Source organism: Ammospiza nelsoni, chromosome 2 (assembly GCF_027579445.1).
Source record: "Ammospiza nelsoni isolate bAmmNel1 chromosome 2, bAmmNel1.pri, whole genome shotgun sequence".
NCBI lineage: Eukaryota > Metazoa > Chordata > Aves > Passeriformes > Passerellidae > Ammospiza > Ammospiza nelsoni.
The window spans coordinates 99,771,280-99,795,160 of NC_080634.1; the positions used below are offsets into that span (position 1 = coordinate 99,771,280).

The following is a 23,881-nucleotide window of genomic DNA, read 5'->3' on the forward strand; positions in this document are numbered from 1 at the left end:
TTGAGTTTTTCCTATTGCATCTATTTTATTATCATCATAACATGGAATTTTAGTCCATAAACTTCATTAGGTAAATATTTGTAAGTAGAAAGGAAACTGTAAAAGGAAGTAGTAGAAAATATTAATTGAAAAATTTAGCTGTAGGGATTTTCTTCACCATATATTCTCTAGCCTTTTCTGGGGGATGTAAATAATCTCCAAAAGTTCATGTGGGAAAGACTTAGTTGTGTGAAGTAAGTACAGCAATTATATGTATGGTCTATAGAGCTAAAGACAGACCAGTAAACCATGTTGACAGTAATGTATTGTGCATTTTGTTTGAATCCTAATAACTCAACAGTCCTGCAGATCATCTTTGGCTGAACTTATGGCAAGGACATCCTTAGACCTGGAGCTGGATCTCCAGGCATCCAGAACTCGACAGAGACAGCTGAATGAGGAGATCTGTGTTCTAAGGGAGTTGAGACAGCGCCTGGAAGACGCCCAGCTCCGAGGGCAGACAGATTTACCCCACTGGGTCCTTCGGGATGAGAGATTCCGAAACTTGCTGAAAGAAGCAGAAAGGCAGGTATGGTAATAGGACACAAGCACTCAGCTTGCTCAGAAACTTCTTGTTTTAAAATGTCTTCATTTTGATAAGATGTCTAAAGAGCTGTTTGTACAGAATCTCAAACAGTGAATGTTTCTTTTATATTCTTGAAGTTAGCACAATAAAGATTATTACCAAACTGTGTATTTATTTGAGGACAGTTTTTGGAGAATGGCATTGTATGCCAGTGGCATGTCTTGTTTTGGATTTTTGTTCATTTCTTGTTCATTTGTTTTTGTTTAGGTATTTGTTATTAGAACTTTAATAATTATATTTCTTCTGATATTTAAAAGAAATGTTGCTGATTTGATACTTATTCTTTTACAAGTATTTGGAATGTTACCTGTGTAATTTTTTTTCCTGTTCTTGGAGAAAGGAGTTGTAGAAAAAGGTGGCAAAACTGCTCAACAGACAAAATTGACATTGGATTATCAGAGACAAAAACTGATGCCAAATTTATAGTAAAATCTTGTTTGACAGATCTGTGTGCAGTAAATTTTCTTAATTTATTACATGTCTTTCTGAAGAGCATTAATGAATGAAACAACTCAGTCTTTTGCATTTATAGTTCTTAGAAGATCAGCTATTTCAGACAGTGTACTAGCGTGGTTTCACTGTGGTGGGTGAGGAAAGAATCCATTCTTTTACTGTGAATATTCTTATGTTTTATTTATTCACATGGCCTTTTTAAGCATTATGTTCTTGTTTTCAGACCAGACAGACCAAATTTGAACATCACCAAGAGCAAGCAGCTGAAAAGATGCTAAAGAAAGCATCAAAAGAAATATACCAGCTGCGTGGGCAAAATCAGAAAGAACCTATTCAGGTGCAGACTTTTAGGTAAGTGGTAATGCATACTGAAATAGCATAGCAACAGTTCATTAGTCTGGTTAAAGCTTTCTGAAACATTTAGCTTAAATTTTATGTCTTTTGATTTTAATCAGAAGTAATTAACCAGTAATTTGAAACTGTATCTAGATTTGGACATGAGTTCTTTCTGAATGCTTTGTTCTGCAAAGAGCCAAAGCCGCAGTAAAATTGCAGTGAAACAATTCTAGTATACATGACATAAAAAAAAAAAAGCTTCAAATATAAACATAGCTTAGGGGATTCTTCCAACTTAGCCTAGTTGCTGTGAAGTCCAGTTCTTCAATAGAAGCCTGTGGACAAGCTTGTATTGAAGAAGCCTGTCTGTTTAATGCAATACGTACAAATTGTTAGTAACACACTCTCCCTAAAAATTACTCAGTAATACTGGAATTTTCTTTCAATAAGCCTGTTCTTTGGACTCTTTTTCCAGAGTTGTCATCTTTTTTCCCTCTTCTTTGTTGTAGACATTATTTGCAAAACATAGAAGGGTGAACTTTGCATTGCAGAACTTGTCCCATTAAACCTTTTTACGGTGAACTAGGACTGAAGTTCAGTGAGTTGTATAAAGTTTCCACCCAGGTTTTTAAAAATAGTAATTGTCTTCAATGGAATGTTGCCAGAAGTATCTAGTGAGGTTGAGTAGTTTTTGGAAGTTTGTTGTACTCAAATAAAAGGCCAGTTCATAAATAACAAATACTAACCATTAACCAGAGTAAAGAAACCATATTCTTGTGGGGAGAAGGGGGAACGTAGGCATAATTTTATTTACTTCTGTTTTCTCTTGTTTTGATCACAGAGAGAAGATAGCTTTTTTTACAAGACCAAGGATTAACATACCTCCTCTGCCAGCTGATGATGTATGACATGTTGCATTGTAAACATGAAGTATTTATCGCTTTTATTTTAATGAAGTTCTTAGATTAGACAAGTTTCTTTAAAAAAAAAATGTGCAAAAGCTAATATACACGTTTTGTAAAAAATAAAAAAGTTAAAAAAATTAAACATAAACATATATATAAATATATATACATATATATTTTATAATAGCGACTGCAACAAGGCTTGGTTTTTCCTTGTTGTGAAACTGACATCTCTGAAGACAACTTATTTTATAAAAGATCGACTATCCTGTTAAGAGCGTGTACAGTTTTTATGCTGTTTTATTTGACTTAAAGGCTGGAAGACAGAAACAAAGTGAGTTCAGGCAAATTCACTGTAGTGTAATTTATTTATAGTGCCTTTTTTCCTTGAAGGAAAATACCTACTTTAAGATGTATTTTAAGACTGAAATTTTGTTCCTCAGTATTTGTCATACAGTAGAATGGAACCATTGAGCTGGTTTTGTTTCTGATACCTGAAATGAAAATACTATGTTCTAAAATTGTCACTTTTTCAGCTTTATTATCTGTAGCTTATTATGTACATTGTATTCTTTAGCACTGTCTGTGTTATAGCAAAATATTATCACCTGCAATGTGTTTAACACTAATTAGAAGTGATGCTAAACGTTGCAGAATTCATTTGCATGTTCTTACTGTGCACTAATAGATTGTTTTCATTTCTGTTGTGTCTAAAGTATCTTTATATTCTTAACTAGATCCTCAGTTTAAACGGGGGAAGGAAAAGGGTGACAGGTCTTTGTTTTGCTGTTTAATGAAAAGGGAATTTAAGGAGCAGTTTGAGCTAGCTGTGTGGAAAGCCTGCTAATGGACTATTACAGTAATTTCTACAGTTCTACAGATTCTCATCTGATTCAGGAAAGCACATATGTTCTGATTTCAGAAAGCAGCTGCTTTAAGTAAGGGTGTTTAAACGCATGTTCATCCTAAAGGATGTGCTTTGTGGTTACCGCAAGCAAGTTCTGTTGAACAGTGACACTTTCCAGGAGGAAGGTGTATAATTCTGGAAGGTACAGCTCACTTGGTTGCTAGTTGGACCAGCTAAAATCTTGTAAGAAATAATTTTATTTGTAACCATCCATTTTAATGAAAGACTGTCACCCTAAATTCCCGAGAATGCCAGTTTTGTGTCCTTGCATCCTGCAAGTATGTAAAAATACTTCTTTACTAAGCTACTATAATAGAGTTTCTCATATTTTCCTAATTCTACATTACCTGCAAAGAGAGGTGCCCAACACAAGACTGACTTTGCAAATTACTGGAATATCCCCAAAGGAAGATCATATTGTCTCTTAATTAAGTTCAAATTGGTTCCACAGTTTTCTATGTCAGGAAATCAGAACAAGGGCCAAAAAACAAACAAACCTATCAGAATATTTTCAAATATTCTGTAAGTAAGTTTTCTTTGTGAGTTTCAGTAACTTAGACTCTGTTAGCTTGTTAAAGTCAGGAAAACCTGGAAGAGAAATTGAATTACTTTTACTTATCCACACTGAGTCAAAAAGTAATGGGGAAAAAAGATTGTAAGCATAAATGTTAATAAACACAAATATTTAAGGTAGTGTTTCCTGTTTCCTAATATGGCCTATAGTCATTACAGGCATCAAGTGTTACAATTATATAGCAATTTATATGAAATTGAAGTATATTTAGCATTTATTGTGCTATTCATCCTGAAGCCTGTTTTGCCTGTAAGTTTTGGTGGATGATATTGGGTTCCTTGGGCACAACTAGATTTATTCAGAAACTATGCAGATAAAAACCAAATCATGTGAGAAATTTGTAGTGTTTGGGTAAAAGTCTAGGGCCAGCAAGCTTTTCAGTGCTCATTACTTTAAAAGACCAGTTAGTCAGAATTTTGTTTCTTATTTCCAGGGGAGGCTGTCACACAGTAGTGTCTATCCAAAGTTACCATGCAGTGACACCAGAAGTGCTTGCTGTGTATTAAGAACAGACAACACCATGTTCCTGTGAGGCTGGTCAGGTACTGGAAGGGGTTGTGCAGAGAGGTGGAGCACTCTGTCCATAGGGTGGGTGAGGACTTAACTGGATATAGCCCAGAGCATCCTTGTCACATTCGGCCTGCTTTGAGCAGGGAGTGGGGGAGGGACCAGCTTTCCACCCTAGATTGTAACCAAGGGCAGTGTCCAGTGGTCTCTCTGTCAGGGGGTTTTTAAATTGTGACTGCTGTGAGATGTTGTCGGTGTATCTTGTGGGTCTGTGATTCTGACTGCTATAATGAGTTCTGTCTTGATGTGGTAATGAGTTATCATATTCAGTATTCATCTCTCTTGTTTTTGTCACAGTTCTGTATGATTGTGTCATTTTTGTATTATTTGAAAGTATTTCTTCTATAAAATAAAATAATTTGGCATAAACAGAAAAAGGGTTTTCTTGTATGTCAAAGATATTTCTTGAATCTTTTATATTTGCCACATTTCTGATGATTTAATGAAAAAAAATTGAATTTTGAATAACACTGTAATTTCGGTTAATGTAATGAGTTTTCAAATAAAGGTAAGAGAGAAAATCTGGGAAACTGAAGATCTAGAGGGGTTACTAAAGACCTGAAAGAGATACAGAGTGTAAGGAAGGGCATATATATTCTTCCATGTGCTTATCACTCATGATAAGTTGACAGCTGTATCAGAAGTTCATAGTTGAATATTCCCAGAATTCCTGGGTAGCTCCACTTAAAACACATTGAATTGCCTTTTTTCATAACAAACATTTGCACTTTCTAAATTAGTAAGGAAAGCAAGTTGACATTATTAGTTCTTAATTAATATGACTAATGACTTATGACTAATTCCAAGGTGGAAACCACTCAGAAGAATACTGGCTGACTTTTCTTTTTAGGCTGACGCTTACTGCTGCTTTCACAAAGGAAACGTTAAATCTGCATAATTACGGAAGGGCCATTTCTCAGTTTCCCTTTGCAACCTTAAGCTGCAGGAGCACAGGCAAAATCGTAGCAAGGACATGTGACTCCTGTCTCTGCAGTATTTGCAAGGCATCAGGGGTATGACAGAGTTTAGGTTATTTTTAAACAGTCTGCCAGAAATAGGCATTGGAACAGCGACCGTCCCCGTCCCGCTGCCGCCGGGAGCAGCAGCAGAGGCTGTCATGGGTACGTCGGGTTGGGCTCTCTCTTGTAAGCATGGAATCTTCTTTGTATTTCTTGCTGCAGTTCTTTTAAGGACTTTGCAGGACTTAAAGGTAAGTGCAGTATAAAAAGAATATTTTTTAATGAGTTAGATGAGCTGTGTCTTCTGCTTTTCGGAGAAGAGGGCCCATCACAGCTTGTTTTGGCTCCAACTTCCTTTATGACTATAATGTTGTACATCTCTGAGAGGAAGAAGCATTTGCAGAGAGACTTGAGAAACTGCAGGCTAACAAAAGCAAGAATAGCCTTGTCTAAAACATCATGTGAAGAATGTATTTTTTTCTCTAAGATCACTTGATTGAGTAGCATTGGAAGAAAATACCAAGGAGTAAAGTTGATTTGGTTTTGGAATCTGTAAATGTCAGTTAAATCATTTGCTTGCCCTTGGAAAATCTCAATATTCTTGGATTTTGGAGCTTCTTAGGAGATGGTTCTGGTTCCTTATAATTTCTGAAAATCTCTAATATTTGAGCATAGATATCTATTGTATTTTCAATAGAGAATCAGATATTCTGTCCCTTTAGTTTGTCTGCAGTTTGACCATCCAACTAAAAATGTAGTTGCAGTAGGAGATTTAATGAGGTGAGCTGGTAATAGACAAGATCAAACCAGGAAATTAATTTAGGAAAGTCTGTCCAGGAAAAAAATGTAGGATTGAGACCCTAACGCTCTCTTTTTAAGCACACAAAATTACTGTTCTTTGTCTAGGGCAAAGTGTTTGTGTTCAAGTGTGGGTCTTTGGCATGGAAGTTGCCAGGTGTAGATATTTCACCAAGTAAATGCTAGTTCCTGCTTCCTGTTTTCCATATTTTCCTCTCATAAACTGATTGAAGGAAATTACAGTTGTATTATCAAGCAAATAAATCAAGTGCTCAGTGTTTAGCTTCTTTCACAAATTCAATTGACCTATTAAGACTAATTTTAATGGACACAAAGAATAGATGCTGGCAGGAAGCTGGCACTTGTGTAACTTTTCCACATTGCACTGACAGGGTTATGAAGGCCTGGGGCTGTTACTGATCTATGAGTGCTAGAGGATTATGATCTGCAGTGCTGTGTATGAAGGGCAGAATCAAACCTCTTCTCTAAAGGCATGATTCTTCCTCCAGAAAGGTGTGGGAACTTCAGGTGAAACAAGTTAAGTGTTCAAATTTCTCAGTAAAATCCATTGTGCGGCTTTGCATGGGAGTTCCTATCAGAAATACCTGGCACATCCATAAATTACTGCTCAATCACACTGGGACATAAAGGTGTTCCAGAACTGAATTCATTTGACTTTGAAGAGAGTGCACGTCACTTATGTGCCTTCAGTCACCTGTGGGTATTTTCATGGGTGCTTGTGCAAGACCTCCTTCTACTCAGCTGTTGTATCTGCTTGGAATTACAAGGCCCCTGCCTGGTTACCTGTAGGGGTAAAACCAGTCTGCACAATATTCAGATATGGAAAGGTGAGCAGTAAGGGGAATGTCCTGAAATAGAACACGCTGCACATGGGCAAACATGTACAGGGTTTTCAGAAAGAACAGTTACAACCTCTGCCTTGCGGAATACAGCCCTAGTGGCTTGTGGAAAATCTGTGCAGTCAGAAATTTGGGAGTTCTTACCTTCTTGTAGAAATCAAATAAATTAATGAGTATGATAAAATTCTTAAACACTCCCCTTGCCCCTCAAAAAACACAAAACACCCCCAAACCAACAACAACAACCAAAAAACCCCAAAAAGAAAAATCCCAAGATTACAGTTGAAATGCTATACACAGCCAAAATGTGAAAGGCTAATTGCCTTTTCAAAAAAGTATTTTGGGAAGTTCTAGGTTTTCAATAGTTGGGAAAGCTTAAGCAGATGTTTTGGAAAGGAAATGTAGCCTGGCATATAGGAGAGGCTCTTTCAAGCAGTGACAGTTGCGTTGAAGAAAAGGCAGAAGATGGATGGATGGATGGATGGATGGATGGATGGATGGATGGATGGATGGATGGATGGATGGATGGATGATGGGAAGTATTAAGAAGTGATGGTAACAAGGATGAAACCTTTGAGGGAGGCTTTCAAAGCATGAATTTGACACAGAAGATGGAAGGAAGTCAGTTTGGCACTTGAAATGCAGTGCCAGAAAAACACAAGGGAGGGTGAAATTGCAGTTTGTCTCATTTCCAAGCTGCTGTGAGTATGTATTTCACAGAGCAGCCACCTGGCCTGCCCAGTCACCAGGAACACTTGCTTCCATGCACACAGCACACTTCCTATGCTTTTACCTCGTGAAAAACCCGAATGTTGTGCTGTTGCATAAAGAACGCACAGAAGGACTGATTAGCCGAGGTTAGGGAGTGTTGCAGTGCGAGGAGCAGGCAGGCAGGGTAAAGAGGCTTGCGGTTTAATCCCGCAGGATTGCAGCTGCTGCCCGATCCCATGTCCTATAGACGGAGGATGCAGTCACATGATTGTTACTGCTTCCTCCCCATGACATCACTGCTGCTGCAGCCATACCGCCCAGGCAAGGATGCTATTAAAGTCATTGCGATTGGCCTAAATGATGTTGCATTGCAGGTAAGCAACATAATTCTTCGGAAAAAAATAATTTGCCAGTTGCTCTTGTGCCGCAGTCGTAGAGCCCAGCTCCGTCGGGCAGTTTCTGCTGGAAAATGAAGCGGCACATTTCTTCTGCGAGCAGAGGGTTTGCAGGTGCAGAGGCTGCCTGCTGGCTCTGTGCTGATCTCCCGGCTGGCATCTCCCGTGGAAATGCTGCCAGATGGAGCTTTATAGCTAAAGGAGGCCCTTTGTTCCCTGTGCTTTCCGATGGCTCCTTCGGGTGTCTGCGGAATTCTGCATTTACGTGAGCAGCCATCACCATTCAGTCATGCAAAGAGAGAAGCAATAGTGTTTTGCTTGCATCCCCTGCCTTTTTTCCCCTGGATGCTTAAAGGAAGTTGCTGTTGTGTATAAGCTTATAAAGGAATGAGGATTAACTTGCTTGAGGGGTTAAGAGGTGTATGTGGGAAAAGAGGCTTTTCCTTTATTGTTAATTTTTGCTGATGTGGTTTCGAAGCACCTAGTCTGACAGGTTTCCTGCATAATTTGCTGTGGTAAAAGGTCAGTTTTTCCTTGTCCTGTATAAATGTGAAAAATCCTTTTCCATAAAGAATGTAGGAGACAACAAGCGGATTTTTTGCTCCTTTGCAAAATGCTGATCACCAAAAGGCCGAAAAATCACAGGCAAATTGTGCTTTTGGACTTAATATTTGTGGAAGCAAAGTCCAGATGTGGATGTTTAATTATTCTCCTGGAGTGGATGTTTAATTATGTGCTCTGTACAAATACATGAATATATATCTGTAAAGGTAAAAAAATGGTGACTCCCCTGTGGGGCTTTTTTCTGTATAGCTTTTAAAAATATATTTTAGTGGTTTAAAATTTTTAATTTTTTAAAAGCTTTATTCTAATGCAAATGTTACAGTGTGAGAAACTAAATTAATTTTGAGCTAATACTGGTCAGAAAAGAAAATTATGTATTTTTCAAACAATTGTGATAGATAATTCTGTGCCTTGCCAGGGAACCGAGGATGACTAAGCTGCAGCTTCATCAGGCAGAGAGTCAGGTGACTTTTTACTCCTGGTCTACAGGATTTTTTTTTTATTCTTCCAAATCCTGTTCTTTGTTCAAATAATTTGTTCCCACTATTGGAAAAATGTGAAAATTTGGCATGTCTAGAATCTCTGTGTGCTCACCCATACATTGAGGGGGGATATTTTGGATCTCCTGTGCTGAAGTAGATTGTACATCCTAGGGAGGGATGAATGCACTTGTGTCAGGATCAGAAAATAAGTTGTGGTGGGAGGGATAATGAGTTATTGAAATACAAAAATACAATGGTTGTTCCAAACTGAAAAGAAAAATAAATTTCAATTTTATTTTTCTCCAAAAGAACCTCTCCTGTCTTTTCAAGACTGAGCCTCTAAAGTGATAGAAATACAAACCTGTATCACCATGAGGTGATAGGGGTGGGGGGGAAATTGCATCCTGTCAGTGCCAGTGCTGGGTTTCTTCTCCTTGTTTCCCTCTGGAGTCAGGGCTGGCTCAGTTCTCTCCAGCACTGGCTGTGAGCCCAGCTGTGCCCTGGCCCACCAGCATCACTGGGACTGGGCTCTTTGCCCATGCAAGGAGCACAGCAGGGCTGCCATGCAGGGTTCTACAGGTGTGAGGGGTTCCCCCCTCCTCTGGATCCTGTGGAAGTGCCCTGTGGAAATGTGTGCTAGGCAGGAATTCTCCTGCTCTCTCAGCTGGAGTCAAACATCCTCTGTGCAGGAAGAAGGGCACCAGCCTGATGTGTGTGCTGCAGGCCCTGGAAATTAAGGATTTAAGTGCCCTAAGAGTTACTTAGCATAAAAGGGGTCCCAGGGGTCATCCCCAGCTGGAAGGGGCTGTCTCTGGCAGCACTGGGATGCCATGCCAGGGCTCCAGCACATGGCTGCAAGAGTGCTCAGCCCCTGTGCCCACAGGGGCCTCTCTTACACACCTTGTACCTTTTCAATGGCAGTGGCTGGAAGCTTTTAAACCAGAGGGACCAGAGGAGGAGGAGGAGATGGAGAGTGTTGACCCTGGGTTAAAGAACTTCCTCTCTGCCTGAACAGAACAGTCTCCTTTGGAGAGCTGTAACCTCCTGGGGCTGGGAGCTGCTCCATCATGAAGCTGCTGTTGGCTGATCTGGAGGGCAAAGTGAGCAGGACTGTGACTGTAGCCAGGTGCTAGAGCAGGGGAAAAGGGGATGCTCCCAGCCCCAGGCTCCTCCACAGTCCAGAGGCATCTTGCTTGTGTTGGAGGTTGGTGTTGTGTCATGTTCAGCCTCTCAGGCCTGAACAGCTCCTGGCTCAGCATGGTGCTCAACCCTCAAACGGGGTGTGGTGCCCAGAGGTCCCAGTCCTTTCCCTGGTTGCTTTTGCCACCACGCTGCAGCTTTCAGGGTACCCAATAGGGGTGTGGGGGTCTGTGTGTGTGTTAATTTTTCCTCTTTGTGAGAAATTGTAGAGAAAGTGTCTTAATTCATTTTTGAGTGTGCATACATACACACCAGGTGTTGGTTTTTTTTCAGCTTACTTAATCTCTAACCTGGCAGAACTAAAAATTCACACATGATTATTAATGTCAAAAGAGATACTCTGGCAGGGTAACATGAGGCTGCTGTTCCTAAAACACTTTTAACATTTTGCCCTTAAGCATCGCCCCAAGGAAAGGGTCTCTCCATCTTGCAGAAGCTTCCTCTCAGGGGATGCAATAACTTGTCTGGAGCTGTGCAGCCCACTGGCATCAAAGGCAGCAGTGAAAGCCAGTGCCCTGTGAGCAGGCAAACATCACCCTCCTGTATGAAAATGACTCATAGGCTCTGCCCAAATCATGAGAATGACATGCTAGAACAGATTAATGGCTTTCCCAATGTGGGTTTATCAGTTCTACTTCAAGCTGAAGGCTCAAAAAGGTTTTCAGTGGGAGATGCATTGAATGCCATTGAACATCCCATTTCAGTAACGAACTGTTTAGGAGTAACTGTGTACCAGGGCACCTCCCTCCTGACAGTGCAACTCTGTTCTCTCTGAACACATTCACTTTTTCCTTTTGCAGTTCCAAACCTGGTTTTCCCCCTTAATCTTAAAATTGTCTGAATGAAGAGGCAAAGAGCAGCACTGGTGCTGCAAAGCTCAGCTGTATCTGACATGAGGAGGAAAACTCTGTAGCACCCCTGACTCTTCAGAGGTGGATTAGAGCTCTGTGGCAGTAAAAACCATGGGCTCAGAAGGGAAATTTCCCCTCTTTTTTGTGAAGAAGAGGACTTGAGGAAAACCAAGAATAGAAACCATACATGCTCCTGTACTGTTAGGGCTGGTTTCCAGGGTGTCCTGTCTCCTGAAATGTAGTTTCTTTCCCAGAAGTTGAAGGCTTCCGGTGTTTTACCTAATCAAATCTTATTTTCTTCAAGAAATAAGGGGGTGTAGGGTTGATTCAGTTCATGAGGCTCATCTGCCCAAACTTCTGGGCTGTTAGCAGAGGAGCATCCTTTAATAGAGATGTTTCAGCTCAGTTTCAAAACTGCAGATGAATATTCCAGAGGCAGTGATGCTTCCCTCCTGCTTTTTCCACAGCCTCAACATCTGCACTAACAAGTAAATTTATTGGAGGGACCTTTAAGACTCACTGGAAACAGAGATGTGAGTTTAACATTTTATTATATGGAGCCAGTTTTGGCAAAAATTCCATTTGGAGCTTGCAGGGAAAGAGCTGGGATTTTTTCCCCCCTTTTCTGACGTAACTGAGCAGCTGAACTAATTTTGCTCAGACTTTCCAAGAAAACTTAAAGGGGGAGCAGGCACATGGTATTTCATACCAAAAGAAATTGTTTTCTAAAGGGAGAGTCATCGTGGGAAGGAGCAGGCTGTGATGGAAGGCTGGGAAGGTGGCTGGATATCAGCTCCCATCCATGCCACCCTGAGCCTCCCTTTGCCTGTGCTCCTGCTCTGTTCCCTGGGTCACCCCATGAGTACATGTCACCACATGTACTGAAGGCTGTGGTTTGGTCAGAGGAGTGCCTCAATTTTCTGCCATTTATCCCAAATGTTCCCTCCTGCCTTTCCCTTCTCTCCAAGGCCCTCTCCCCTGTGCTCTGACGCCCTGTGTTTTCTGAGCTCTGCTGTGGCTTTGTAATTTTTTCCATGGAGGTTATTCAGGGTAAATCTGCACATCAAAGATGTGACTGTATTTAACTTGACCACACTATCATAGCTGGAAACTCCATAATATGTGGTGGTGGAGCCATACAATCAAACACTGCAATATTTTACTGTAGTGTTTCTGCTACTGCAGCCTGCCTGTGCTAGTGTGATGAGAAACTGAGGGTTTGCAGAGCTATTTACTTGTATTTGGAGGCTGTGCAATTAGTCTTTGAATTGTAGGAAAGGTATTTGCCAATTTAAAAATCTCGTCTTTCCTCTGTATTTTCTCAATTTATAGGGATTTTTTCCCCCATATTATGTTTCAAAAAAAGAGCTGTAAGTGGGTTCAGTATTTTCTGCTTTTTCCAGGAGTCTGAACTTGATTACTCTCGTTCAAGGCCATTTTAACACCTTTTTATAAACTTCATCATTAAGACAGAAGGTCAATAACTTGTTTGGCTTGTTCTGTCTGAAGCTTCTAAATTGCATAATCTTAAATTGCCTGTAAATATTTTTCAGCCTATAGAAAATCATCCATTTAACTTGCTGGGGATTCAGCCTGCTTGCTTTTGCTGAAGAATTTTTCCTTGAAAAATCACCACCCAACAGCATATTACTTCTTGTTGAGAAGAATGTTTAATAGCTGTTTACCTTTCTCCTCCATCACACATTGCCATTTCTAAATCATCTTCTACATGGCAGGTGGTGGAAAGGGAATTACATCCACACCGCCTTGGCCTTTCTTGGTCTCTTCCAGGCTAAGCAGACCTCAGTCTCTGACCCCTCTATAAAAGACATAATCATCTCCCTGTACTTTTCATGCATGTCTTTCATGGTGACCCTGTTAATAACCTTGCTTGCTGCCTCCTCAGCTGCCAGGCCCATTTTCTCTGGCCAGGTGGTGCTGGAGACCTTTGGTGTAACTGTGCTCAGCTCTAGGAACTTTCTCCCTCAGCCTTACCCTCTTGGGGCTCCTTCTGAGCCCTTCCAGCCTGAGCATTCCCTGGTTCTGTGATTCAGCTCACTCTGCTGGCAGCACTGGCCTGTTTGCCTGGATTCAGGCCCTGTGGGACCCTGAATTCAGGGTCTGAATTCCTTGGGAGTGGGGATGGATGGATGCTGGCAGAGCACCCAGCTCTCAGGAGGAGGTGCCTTTGCCTGACAGATCCCTTGAGCAGAGAAAGGCCAAGAGGCTGGGGCACCGCTCCTGGTCCTTGCAGCAGTCAATACAAGTGTTAGGGGCACAGAGGGGCAAACCACCTGCCTGTGCAAAGGGATTGCCAGTGTGAGGATTGCCAATAAAATTGCATTGTTCATTACTGACTACTACAGAAAATAAATCCCAGGGATTTTCGCAGTCCCCACGCTCCTTCCTTTCTGCAGTAACTGCTGTCATGTCATGCCACATGAACACAGCTCATCTGACCAGCAATTCAGGTGAGTGGTGGGCTCAGCTCTGATGGAGTCATGATTGGAAAGCTTTGTGTCTGGAGTGGGATCTCCTCTGTTTTATCACAGTGGACGTGTTGGTACTAGAGCATAGAGAAGCCCCGAGGCACACCATGATCTCCTTGGGTGTGTTGGCTAACACATGATACATTGTTAGAGATGGAACAGGTGATGCTGTAGACACCCCGAAATAGGCACTCCAAATGTGAATTGAGAAACTTGCAATTGGCATTTAGGCTTTTGCTTTCTTTTCCCAGCCTCTTGCAAGGTTCACTTATGCATCCTGCCGTGTGTCACATAGCAACCCCCCACTTCAAAGAAAACAGCAAAGCATGTAGGTGAATGTTTGTCTGATAGAAACATTTGAAGTGTTGAAGTAATTCAGTAACTGTGATCTGTTGAAAGTAACTTGAAACTTGTTGGAATTGCATTAAAAGTCACACTGCCTGCCTCAGTGCAATGTATCCAATTAAAACAGAAAACAGGATGAGGAGAACATAGCATGGAACTAGCATGTCTAGGAGCAGTAGGTCAGGGCCAAGAGTTTTCCTTTGATGAGTGTTCAGCTCGTTGTTTTCCATCAGGATACTTTTCAGCCTCTTTGAACCATGGGATGTTTTGGTCTGTGCTTGCCATGTCAGATACATTTCATGTCTGATCAGTCAGTCAGCATACTACCTGGAATGTCAGTTCCCCGATCGAGCTCTTTTCGCTGTGGCTTTACATTTGCACGTGCTGTAACAGTGCTCTAAAGCTGAGTTTGTCAGCATTTTCACTGTAAATGTGATTCATCACTCTTCTCTAAAACTTAGCTCCAAACTGATCCAAGTCAAGTGACGAGTTTACTCACTGTGAAGCTTGCAGAAAAAAATGTGACCCTAAATACAGTAATACTACTGCCTTTTGGTTCTTTAGAAAATAACAAAAAGTGAGTAAATGTAATGAGATTTTGTGTTTATGTAGTACCAGCTGTGCTTGTTGGTCTGTTCTGGTCCAGCAGCTCCCTGTGTTTGCACCCTGGCTTTTCTAATATGTTTGCATGAATCTCTGCTTTCCTCATGTGTTCAAAAATGATCTGGTTTCCCACAGTCATAAAGCTTCACAGGCTGATATTTGGACCCTTACTTCCAGCTTGCTTTCATTCAGCTCCCCTGATATTTGTAGGGTAACTAATTCATTCTGGCTTCAGAACACTGTGCACCAAACATGGCTGTCTGGGAGATTGGGGACTGACCATCAGATTGACCTGGGCCAAGATTTCTGGAAGATGTCTAAGGTTATGTGGCAGCCAGGAAGGCTCTATCAGGAGGCACAATTGTCAGTCCAGCGCTGTGGCCTTTTTTGATTTGTGACTCAGTCCCTGCCAGGACTGCTACATCTATAGGATCACAGTAGTCTGGCATGGGTCTAAATCCAGGGAAGTTTGCTAATCAGAACCCTGTGAGTTCCAGAGATAGGTGATTCAGTCAGGTTTCTTTGTTATCTAGTTCAGTTTCTAGAAAGAACCTGTTTGCAATTATTAAAGCAGACTATTGACACATGTGTTCAGTTGTAGATATTGTAAGCTAGTTAGTAAAAATGAGTGCTCACTGTTAAGGGTCTCCATTGTAGGGAATAAAATGGCTGATGGAATTCAAAGTGGATAAAACGGGAAATGTCCCTAAGAGACTACAGAATGATGGGCTCCAAACTGGCCACTGTCTCTCAAGGAGTCACAGGAGACTGCTTAGTGTTGGATGTCTGCCTTAGGAAAAACTGATAAAGTGCCAGAAATTATTAGGAAAAGACTAGGCAGGATACAGCCCTTGCACAAATTATGTTGCATCAGCATCTGCAGATGTAGTGGAAAGGACAGCAAGGATGTCTAAGTCATGGAACAGCAAAGGGACAAAATAGAGACGTTAGACAGTTCCTCAGAAAGACTCAACACCTTTCATTGTATTCAATAAGCTCTGTCAGAGCATCCAAATCTCTTAGATGCTCAGGTCTGAGGAGCTGCATTTGTAACTAATTCTGCATGTCATGGTATTGCAATGCTTTCTTTTGAACTGGTAGTGTTGTGCTTATTAGACCAGATTAGAAGATGTCTACCTTTGACGTCTCTTTCTGATCAATAAACAGAAATTATCCCTTCTGGGAAGTAATTTCTTTCATTCTATTGTAAATAGTTAATTTCCTGTCAGCAGCTCTGAAAGGAGTCTAGGTTTAATGTCTTGGTTATAGTGCAGATTTCTCATGCCAGATGAGACAACCAGCACCATGGCTGTTCATGCTTTTGCCATCATTGGGGTGTATTGCTGCAGTACCCCTGGCTATAATTCATGTTTAGATGAGGTTAGTTTGCCCTTAATTTATGTGTATTAAAGTATCTAATTTATGTGTATTAAAATATCTGTACCTGGTTGACTGGGGGAAGGCTCCAGTTCTGCTGACAGAACTGAGAGCATCTCTGCAAACTTCACTCAGAGGCCAAGTTAGCTCATCCTGAAATAAACCTTGTAAATTATTACAGATGCCAAAGTAAAGTGAGAGAAATAAATGCAAAATAAAGACAAGGAAAGGGATACTTCTAGTGCTTAATGATAGGATATAAGATGGAAACTCTAGTACTCAGTTTGAAAGTGCTGTAGCTAGGTTTTATTTACTAAAATTTGTTTTGCATGATCTGATATCACATCTCTGCTTTCAAAAGCATAGTACCTGAAGTGAACTTTAAGGCTGGCAGTCATCCAGTTCACTGCAATTCCCAGGTACTGGTACGGCACCTTGAGTTCAAAGTTTGTTTGTTTTCTTAGTCTTCCATGGCCCTGTGGTCTCTAGCACATTTTTCCTCTCCTTGGACATGTTGTGTAGCACGTATTTTTGGGATAGATTCAGACTGAGATTGTAATTATCCTACATACTTGTGGCCTGGCCTTGTATTATCCATCACAATACTGTCATGTGCTGGGCATTGACAACATACTTTAAAAGCTATTTTTTACGTGATATAACTAGCATGGTGGGTAATTTTCTTGTGGTATGAAGGAAAACTTGCCAATGCTTTCAGTTTCCAGAAGTTTGTTTATTTAGCAGAGGGTGCTGCCTTGTGCAGGCAGACAGTCTGAGCTGCACGTTCTTTACAGGTCCTTCTTTGCTCTATGGGAATGTGAGATAAAACTGCTCACTTGGAAAGTCTAAAAAGATTTATTAAACCTTAACAAAAATACAACGAAAGGACTACATAAGGAAAAAAACTGCAGTGCTGGGAACTGCCCCTTGTGCACACCATGTGCCCAGTTCATCTTCCAGGTGGATGCTCAGTCCATCTGGTGCAAACTCAGTCCCCTGGGTTTGCACCAGCCAGCCCTGGCCCCTCCCAAAGTCTGTCAGTCAGCTCTTCTTTGCCATTTTATCGATGGAAACTGCTTTCTTGTCACTGGATTGGAGGTCAGGTGTTGCCATGCTGCACCCCCTAAGCACCAAGCTTTTCCATTCCCAGCTGCCCCATGCCAGGGACACCTGTGCAGCTTCTTTGTACCTGTGCTAGACAGCCCAGGCTGTCTGATGGCAACAATACAGGGGGGAAAGGGAGCTGTGGGGAGAACAGAGGACATCTAAACTACAATAACATAACTATACAGCACTAAAGCTTTTCCTAATATTCACACAATAGTTATAATTTAATTGCGAGAACCAATGATCTCAGTGTCCATCTATAACAGGAAGAATGGAGTGAAGCAAATGATCTGCAAATGTTACAAAGTAATAGCAGGGTCTAATCCTTTCACCTCATTTCAGTTCCCTTTCCAGTCCTCGTGGGAGACACTGAGCTCAGCATCCCCTTGCAGCTCCAGCTCCTGTAGTCAGGCAACCATCCCACATTCAGATTCCGGTTTCACTCAGCCTGGGAGCATGCTCTCACCTGCTTGGCAAAGGATCACTGCTCTCCATTGCTGCTCTTCTTAACTTCTGCTTTTTAAATTATCCAACTTTGTGGCAGTTTATTTGTGCTCTACAGCACTGCAAGGGACGCCTGCTTTGCATTGAGTTTCCTTCCCCAGGCTGTGATTCACTTGCTTGATTCTCTTTCAGACAAACACGCCGTGGTGCTTGGAGATTATTTGATTTCTGCATTTGAAAGGGCTTCTCTTAATGGTATAATGGTGACCTGCTGGTTGCCTGTAAAATAATCCTTTTCTCAGCTGCTTGTGCTCAGCACATTGTCTGCATCACCCAAAACCCATACACAGTGGAGAGCAGAGCTTGACACAGCTGAGTATTCATACCTATTACATTGCCAAAGTCCCCACCAAGGCAAAAAAATTACACGGTGAGGTTTCAAGTAAAACAGATGAAAATGGGGAGAGGGGAAGAAAGAAAGACACCACGTAAAGAAGGCTGAGCAGAGTGTCAGGGCTTATGGACAGTCCACTAAAAGCTCATCTGCTACATTTTTGCCTGTTCCAATTACAGAGTTGGGAAATTTCCTCACAGTTTCAAAGATTCAAATTCTTGTGAAATTCCCATTTCTATACCTGGTGGAATGAACTGGGCAGCAGTCATTGGTGCTGTGCTGGCCTGGCCTCATCAGTGACCAGCAAAAGTTACCTTGTGTCAGTCAAGGAGCTACAGGCTCTGCAGATTCTGTACAACCCCTAAAGTCTGTGTATGTCCCCGTTCTTATGTGGGTTTGTGTTTTTCCCTTGTAACTCCATGATAACAGATTTTTTTAGATATACCATTTCAGATTACAAACCCTAGGTATTCTCTGCAAAATCCCATTTCCCAGGCATCTCTTTCAGGATGGATGGGATTAACAATCTTTAGAACAACACTTTGTTAAGTGATGTAGAAGTGCACAGCTGCCTCCTCCAGTCCCAGCCCAGGACCCCTGCCCAGCTGCTGGCGCCCTCCTGGACCTGGCTGCCCCTTTGTCATGTGCAGATTGAGCCAGCAGCTGAGCCTGTGTCCCAGGGGCACACACACAGTAGCTCTCCAATTAGTGTGAGTGGTGAGGTTTGCTTCTGCTCCTGTTCTGCGTGTTTGCTCTGTCAGGTTTGTGTCTCTTGTATATTTTGATTCTGCTTTCCCCTCCTTTGCCCATCTTATTCCAATGTCCCTGAACAGACCACCTTGCTGGAGTAGAAGTTCTCATACCTCTAAGTGCCCTCATCCAAGTTCCCATCAAATGCCTCTTCTAACTGTTTGTTTTAGTTTGTGGACAGGTATCTTTTATTTTGTCTGGTGCTTTAGTAGGATATGTGGTGGATATTTTTCCCCCTGCTTTCTTAAAAGCAAATATGAAGAGTCTGTGTGTACCCCCCAGGACTACTTCTCATGCTGGAAACTTGATTCTGAAATGCCTGACAAAGCTGCTTGAATTTATTGACAAACTTGTTTTTCCTCTACACACAGATCCTAATATGGTCAATGCAGGAGACATGAATGGTTCAGGAAACCTGATGGATTTTCTGGATGAGCCTTTCCCTGATGTTGGAACTTATGAGGATTTCCATACCATCGACTGGCTGCGGGAGAAGTCGCGTGACACGGACCGCCACCGCAAGGTACCCGTGCCAGCTCTGATGTGTCACACCCCTGGGCCACAGCCATCCTGGCAGTGACAACAGCGTGGTTTTCCAAAGTTACTGCTTCCTACCTTCTTGGAAGAGGAGAACTTCTAAACATATAGATGTGGGATGAGTTGAGGAGAATTTTAAAATTTTTAAATATATGGACATAGGATGTCCTGAATTTGTAAGTAACTCTGCAGCTGAGCATCTCTGAATAAATTATTAGGACTGAAGGAAGCAGGGAATGGAAAAATGTTTTTCACCATCTAGGAGTTTAATTATTTTAAACTTTGTACTCTAAAACTGTCAACCTGAATCAACAAAACATCTATATGTGTGTTTAATTTCAGATTACAAGCAAAAGTAAAGAATCCATATGGGAGTTCATCAAGAGTTTGCTGGATGCCTGGTCAGGATGGGTTGTCATGCTTCTCATAGGACTGCTGGCAGGTATGTATGTTAGTGCTACAGCTATGCCTGAAGCATCTCAGTCCAGCTGCTGCACCACCATTTGCTTCTCTTTGTACTTCATTGTCTCTCCATTGATTTTTTGTTTTTAAGCTAAAAAGACAACTTGCATTCATGCAGTTATGATTCTAAATAAAAATACCCATTTGCAAAGTCTCCTTTTGAGTGCTGACCTAGAAAAAATGTCTTCACCAGCAGAGGGATATTTCTATTGCTTCGGGAAATCTGCATTTGAGTGCTTCATAGTCAATGGGCTGCTTTGACTTTCTGAATCTTTGCTGTGCAGAAGTAAATTTTATTTTTAGGATTTTTTTCCTTGTCATCCCTTTAATTCCACAAGTCAAAAATATGATGTGGGGAAAATATTGGTTGTGGACACTCAAAGGGGGGCTTTATAAACTGCTATTTCCTCTAGGTTATCTTCTTTATGTATGCATGAAGGCAAAATACAGATTCAGACTTGGTTTCAGATCTGCTTCCAGGCCAGACAGACATTACATATTCAGCAGCCTGCTCAAACTCACATGGCAAATTCATTAACTTCCTCAATTGTTCCTGTCTTCTCCTCAGTTTAGCACATCTTCCTGCCTGGAAAGCTGCACTTCTCTGACCCAGCTCAGACAGCTGCCATTTTTTGTGCTTTTTCAGTGATGTCAGGGTGTTCCTGTGTCATGCTGCTTGCTGAAAGCACCATGTCAAGTTTCCCAGTTTCCAAGGGGTGATGGGAATTTCCTGCTCAGCATCTGTCAAGTTAATATGTTCATTACAGTTGTTAGGAGCTTCAGAAGCACTGGTAAAGTTCTTGAGAAAACATTTCTGAAGTGACGTTTGGCAAATTATGTAATTTCATATACATGTAATTGTTTCCACAAAAACTTGGTTGGGAGGGTGAGATGGGAAGAGAGTCTGATAGACTGTGTACTACCAGGGCTGCTGAGTCCTGCCTGAAGGCCAGGGTTGGTCTCATCTGGGATGAAGAATTCTGCCTGCAAATAAAGTTAGAGCGAGCCCTTGAGGGGTCTAGTGACCTCAGTAATCCTCTCCTCATACAAAGAATGTGGTAAACATGCACACATTCCCGTTTTAGTATAAACATCCCAGAATTGGATGTTTATACTATATTTTAGTATAAACATCTGTTCTAATTTGCAATGAAACCTCGTGCTGAAATCCTCAAGGCTGTTAAAAGACACAGTCACTGTCCTCTGATAAGCCCTAACACTGATATGCCCAGCCTGGGATGGGGGTTGAGGGTCAGCTGCAGCTGAGATCTGGCAGCTTTTGCAACCTTTCCAACAGCAAGGGTGCAGACCAACATGTTTTACCTCAGAGAGTGAAACCAAATTAGTCAGGTATCTTAACCAGGTTTGGGGAGGGAGGAGATGGTGGTGCAGTCAAGAGGCACTTTGTGTTGTTTTCCTCTCTTTGTACAGTATTGCCTGCTCAGAGAAGAAAGTGGCATCTGTATGATTAGATGGGATTGCATGGACCAGCCTGGCTCCTCCATGGCCCATCCTCTGCTGAACAGGCTGAAGCTACTCCTGCTCCAAGGGGAGCAGCCTGGCTCTGGATGGACGCTGGGTGAACCCTTGAGCAGCTGAGTCCAGGCATTACCAGAGGCAAGCAGAAAGTATGGCAAGGAGTGGGAGAGAAAGGGAGAAGTGGCAGCAGCAGTGCTCAGGCCATCAGGGTCCCATGGAGCATTCTGCCCCTGCTGTCCCTGTGCTGGCCATGGAGGACAGCAAGGTGGGACTCTTGGGAAGAGGCTGCCATGGGCTTCCACAAGTTTCCAAAAGCACTTGGGTCATTTACCCAGGCCCAGGAGTTTAAATGGAGTTAACTGATCTAGAAGCCTAAATCCCATCAATTTGGTAAACTTTATCTTTCAGATTTTGTAACACCTAAAAGGCTGCACCTCTACTGCCAACACAATCCAACAAGGCCAAAAGGAGCAATCCTTGTTCTCCAGTGCATTTGTCACTGGGCCCTGTTGCCCTGTGCATGTATAGCTGCACTGGGCAAGTGAATGTTGGTTCCGACTTCCTAGAAAAAATGGATTTTGGCCAGATTAGTTTTCAGTTGATTTGTGGGCTCAGCAGTGCTAGTCACCACAGAGCAATAAACAAACAAAATATTGCTGATGGAGGAAGGAAGGAGAGGATCATCCTATTTGGCAGTATGATACATATATCATACATTCATATATATTTTTTTTTTGGTTGGGTTTTTTCTGTATTTTGTTAGTTTTGGACTGTCATCAAACCTGCATCCTTTGTTAGTCCCAGAAAAGTGTAGGTGGGAAAGGGATGTCTGGAGGGGGTTCTGCTCTGGCTTCCTGCTCACAGCAGAGCCAGCTTCAGGATTACAGATAACACCAATGTATATTGAGAATGTCACGCAGCCACTGGGATCATATCATAGTTTCCTGTGTGAGTGTGTACACATACATTAGCCTGAGCAGAGTCCCTCACTGCCTCCAGTCTGTGGCAAGTACCCACAGGACCTTGACAATCAGGCTGGAGGGAGATGATGGTGTATGACACAGTCAAATGGCAGGAAGGGCGCTGAGGAGCTCCTGGAAATGAGGCTTTGATAGCCAAAGCCTGCTAATTGCAGAGAAAAGGGAAGGGACAGTGACCCCCACAAATGTTTGGTGAAGACTGTTCAGGTGAAGACTGTTCACACAATGGTCTAGAAAAAGATACTGAACACTGCCTGGGCCTGTCTCAGTCAGAGTATCCATGCTTTCCTCATATAAAGCAGTGCATGGAGAGTGAGCCTAAAAATTTATATATGGATGCCAAAATTTTAGGCATTTGTTTTTAAGGAACTCTGAATTTTTGCTGGGCCCTTCCTGCCTGCAGACCAATGGCTGCTCCTCAGCCTAACCCTTACTACTGGCTAACTGAAACATATGCTCTTTATAGATCATCAGGTGTCTGTGTTTTCTAAAGCTATGTGCCAAAAAGTGCCGTCATAGTAGTGCTGAAATGCTCTGAGGCTGAGGCTGGATGTGCAAGAATTCCCTTTAATTCTATGCTGCACCATTTGGGTGATGCTGTTTTCTGACACTGGTGCAGGAAGAAAACTATCTTTTCAAAGCAAATCTTTAGCATTCTCAATTAGGGCACTGTAAAGGAAGAATTTGCCATCAACAGAAGGAAGAGGAGAGAGGTAAAAGGCTAATATCTAAAATGAAGTTCAGCATTGTCTGTCTTTGGAGTACTTAATTATTTTCCTCCCAGGGAGGAGGTTACATGGAAGGGGAAACAAAATCAGCTCCTTTGATGGGAGGAGCAGGGAGATGAATTGATGCTCTATGACCATCTTGGCAGCCAAAATAAGCACAAGAAATTAAAAGCTTGACCTTAAGATGCTGAACTGTCTAGCACTTGCATTAATTTCACTTAAAGTTGCAAAAACTCAGAACTTTAAAAACTTCTAGCTCTGGTCACATAGGTGGTGAAGCATTCACCATTGCATTATCCTGGGTCTCCTTATGATTTTCTTCTCTTGAAGGCCAGTGTAGTAAATTGCATGTAGTAAAAAGCATTTTCCTCCTCATGTAGATCCCTAAGAATTTGGAAAAAGGGATTAGATCAGCTCTATAATTAAGCACATTGTCTTACTGCTGCTGAGGTGCCTGTAAGCTTATTATATTAGAGAACTGAATGTTTGTTCTTCAGTATGGTTATTAACTTTATTGGGGAAACACATTCAAAAGTCTGTCTTCCTTTGCACCTTTTGCTAGGTAGTATTAATATGCAGCTTAATATAGTTAAGTGTAAACTTTGAAAGTTACAGAAAATGTTAAAGATCCATCAAGAGGTACAAGAGGCACAGCATTTGGTGCTCGTGTCCAAGAGATGAAAATTCCTTGTTTCTGAAACTTTCAGAAAGTTGGAGGAGAATTCAGAGCTCACTGCAAAGCAGGAAGCTTTGCCTGCTGCTGTTGCCAGCAATGCAATGATTCATCGACATCTAGCAGGATGGTTCATTGTTTCCATAGAAACTTGGGAAAAATGGAAAAGAATAACCAAATTAAGGCTAGATCTTAATGAAGGAAAAGAATTGTTAAAGACATCATCACTCCCTTCTGCAGCCTTTATTTTTGTGTGTGTCATCCTGTCTAGTATATCTGTATAGTGCTTCAGATTATTTTTATAATAGAAATTCTTTTTATTTTTT

General features: G+C 41.7%; 2 protein-coding genes across 5 annotated transcripts in view; both read left to right on the forward strand.

Annotated features, from left to right (window-relative positions):
• The window catches only part of WWC3 (WWC family member 3), a 99,103-nt gene extending 94,359 nt beyond the window's left edge, over window positions 1–4,744 (forward strand). For all 3 annotated transcript variants that reach the window (XM_059493671.1, XM_059493669.1, XM_059493670.1), the window contains exons 21-23: window positions 341–568; window positions 1,302–1,429; window positions 2,256–4,744. In XM_059493671.1, coding sequence (XP_059349654.1) covers window positions 341–568; window positions 1,302–1,429; window positions 2,256–2,322 — 423 coding nt within the window. In that variant the 3' untranslated portion in view covers window positions 2,323–4,744. The remainder of the gene's footprint in view (window positions 1–340; window positions 569–1,301; window positions 1,430–2,255) is intronic.
• Window positions 4,745–5,448: 704 nt separating this feature from the next.
• CLCN4 (chloride voltage-gated channel 4) overlaps window positions 5,449–23,881 on the forward strand; it is a 44,554-nt gene continuing 26,121 nt past the window's right edge. The window contains exons 1-3 of one of the 2 annotated variants that reach the window (XM_059493364.1): window positions 5,449–5,488; window positions 19,068–19,219; window positions 19,576–19,675. In XM_059493364.1, coding sequence (XP_059349347.1) covers window positions 5,485–5,488; window positions 19,068–19,219; window positions 19,576–19,675 — 256 coding nt within the window. In that variant the 5' untranslated portion in view covers window positions 5,449–5,484. Of the gene's footprint in view, window positions 5,489–7,985; window positions 8,070–19,067; window positions 19,220–19,575; window positions 19,676–23,881 lie in introns of those variants that run through there. The other variant, XM_059493365.1, reaches the window with a different exon arrangement.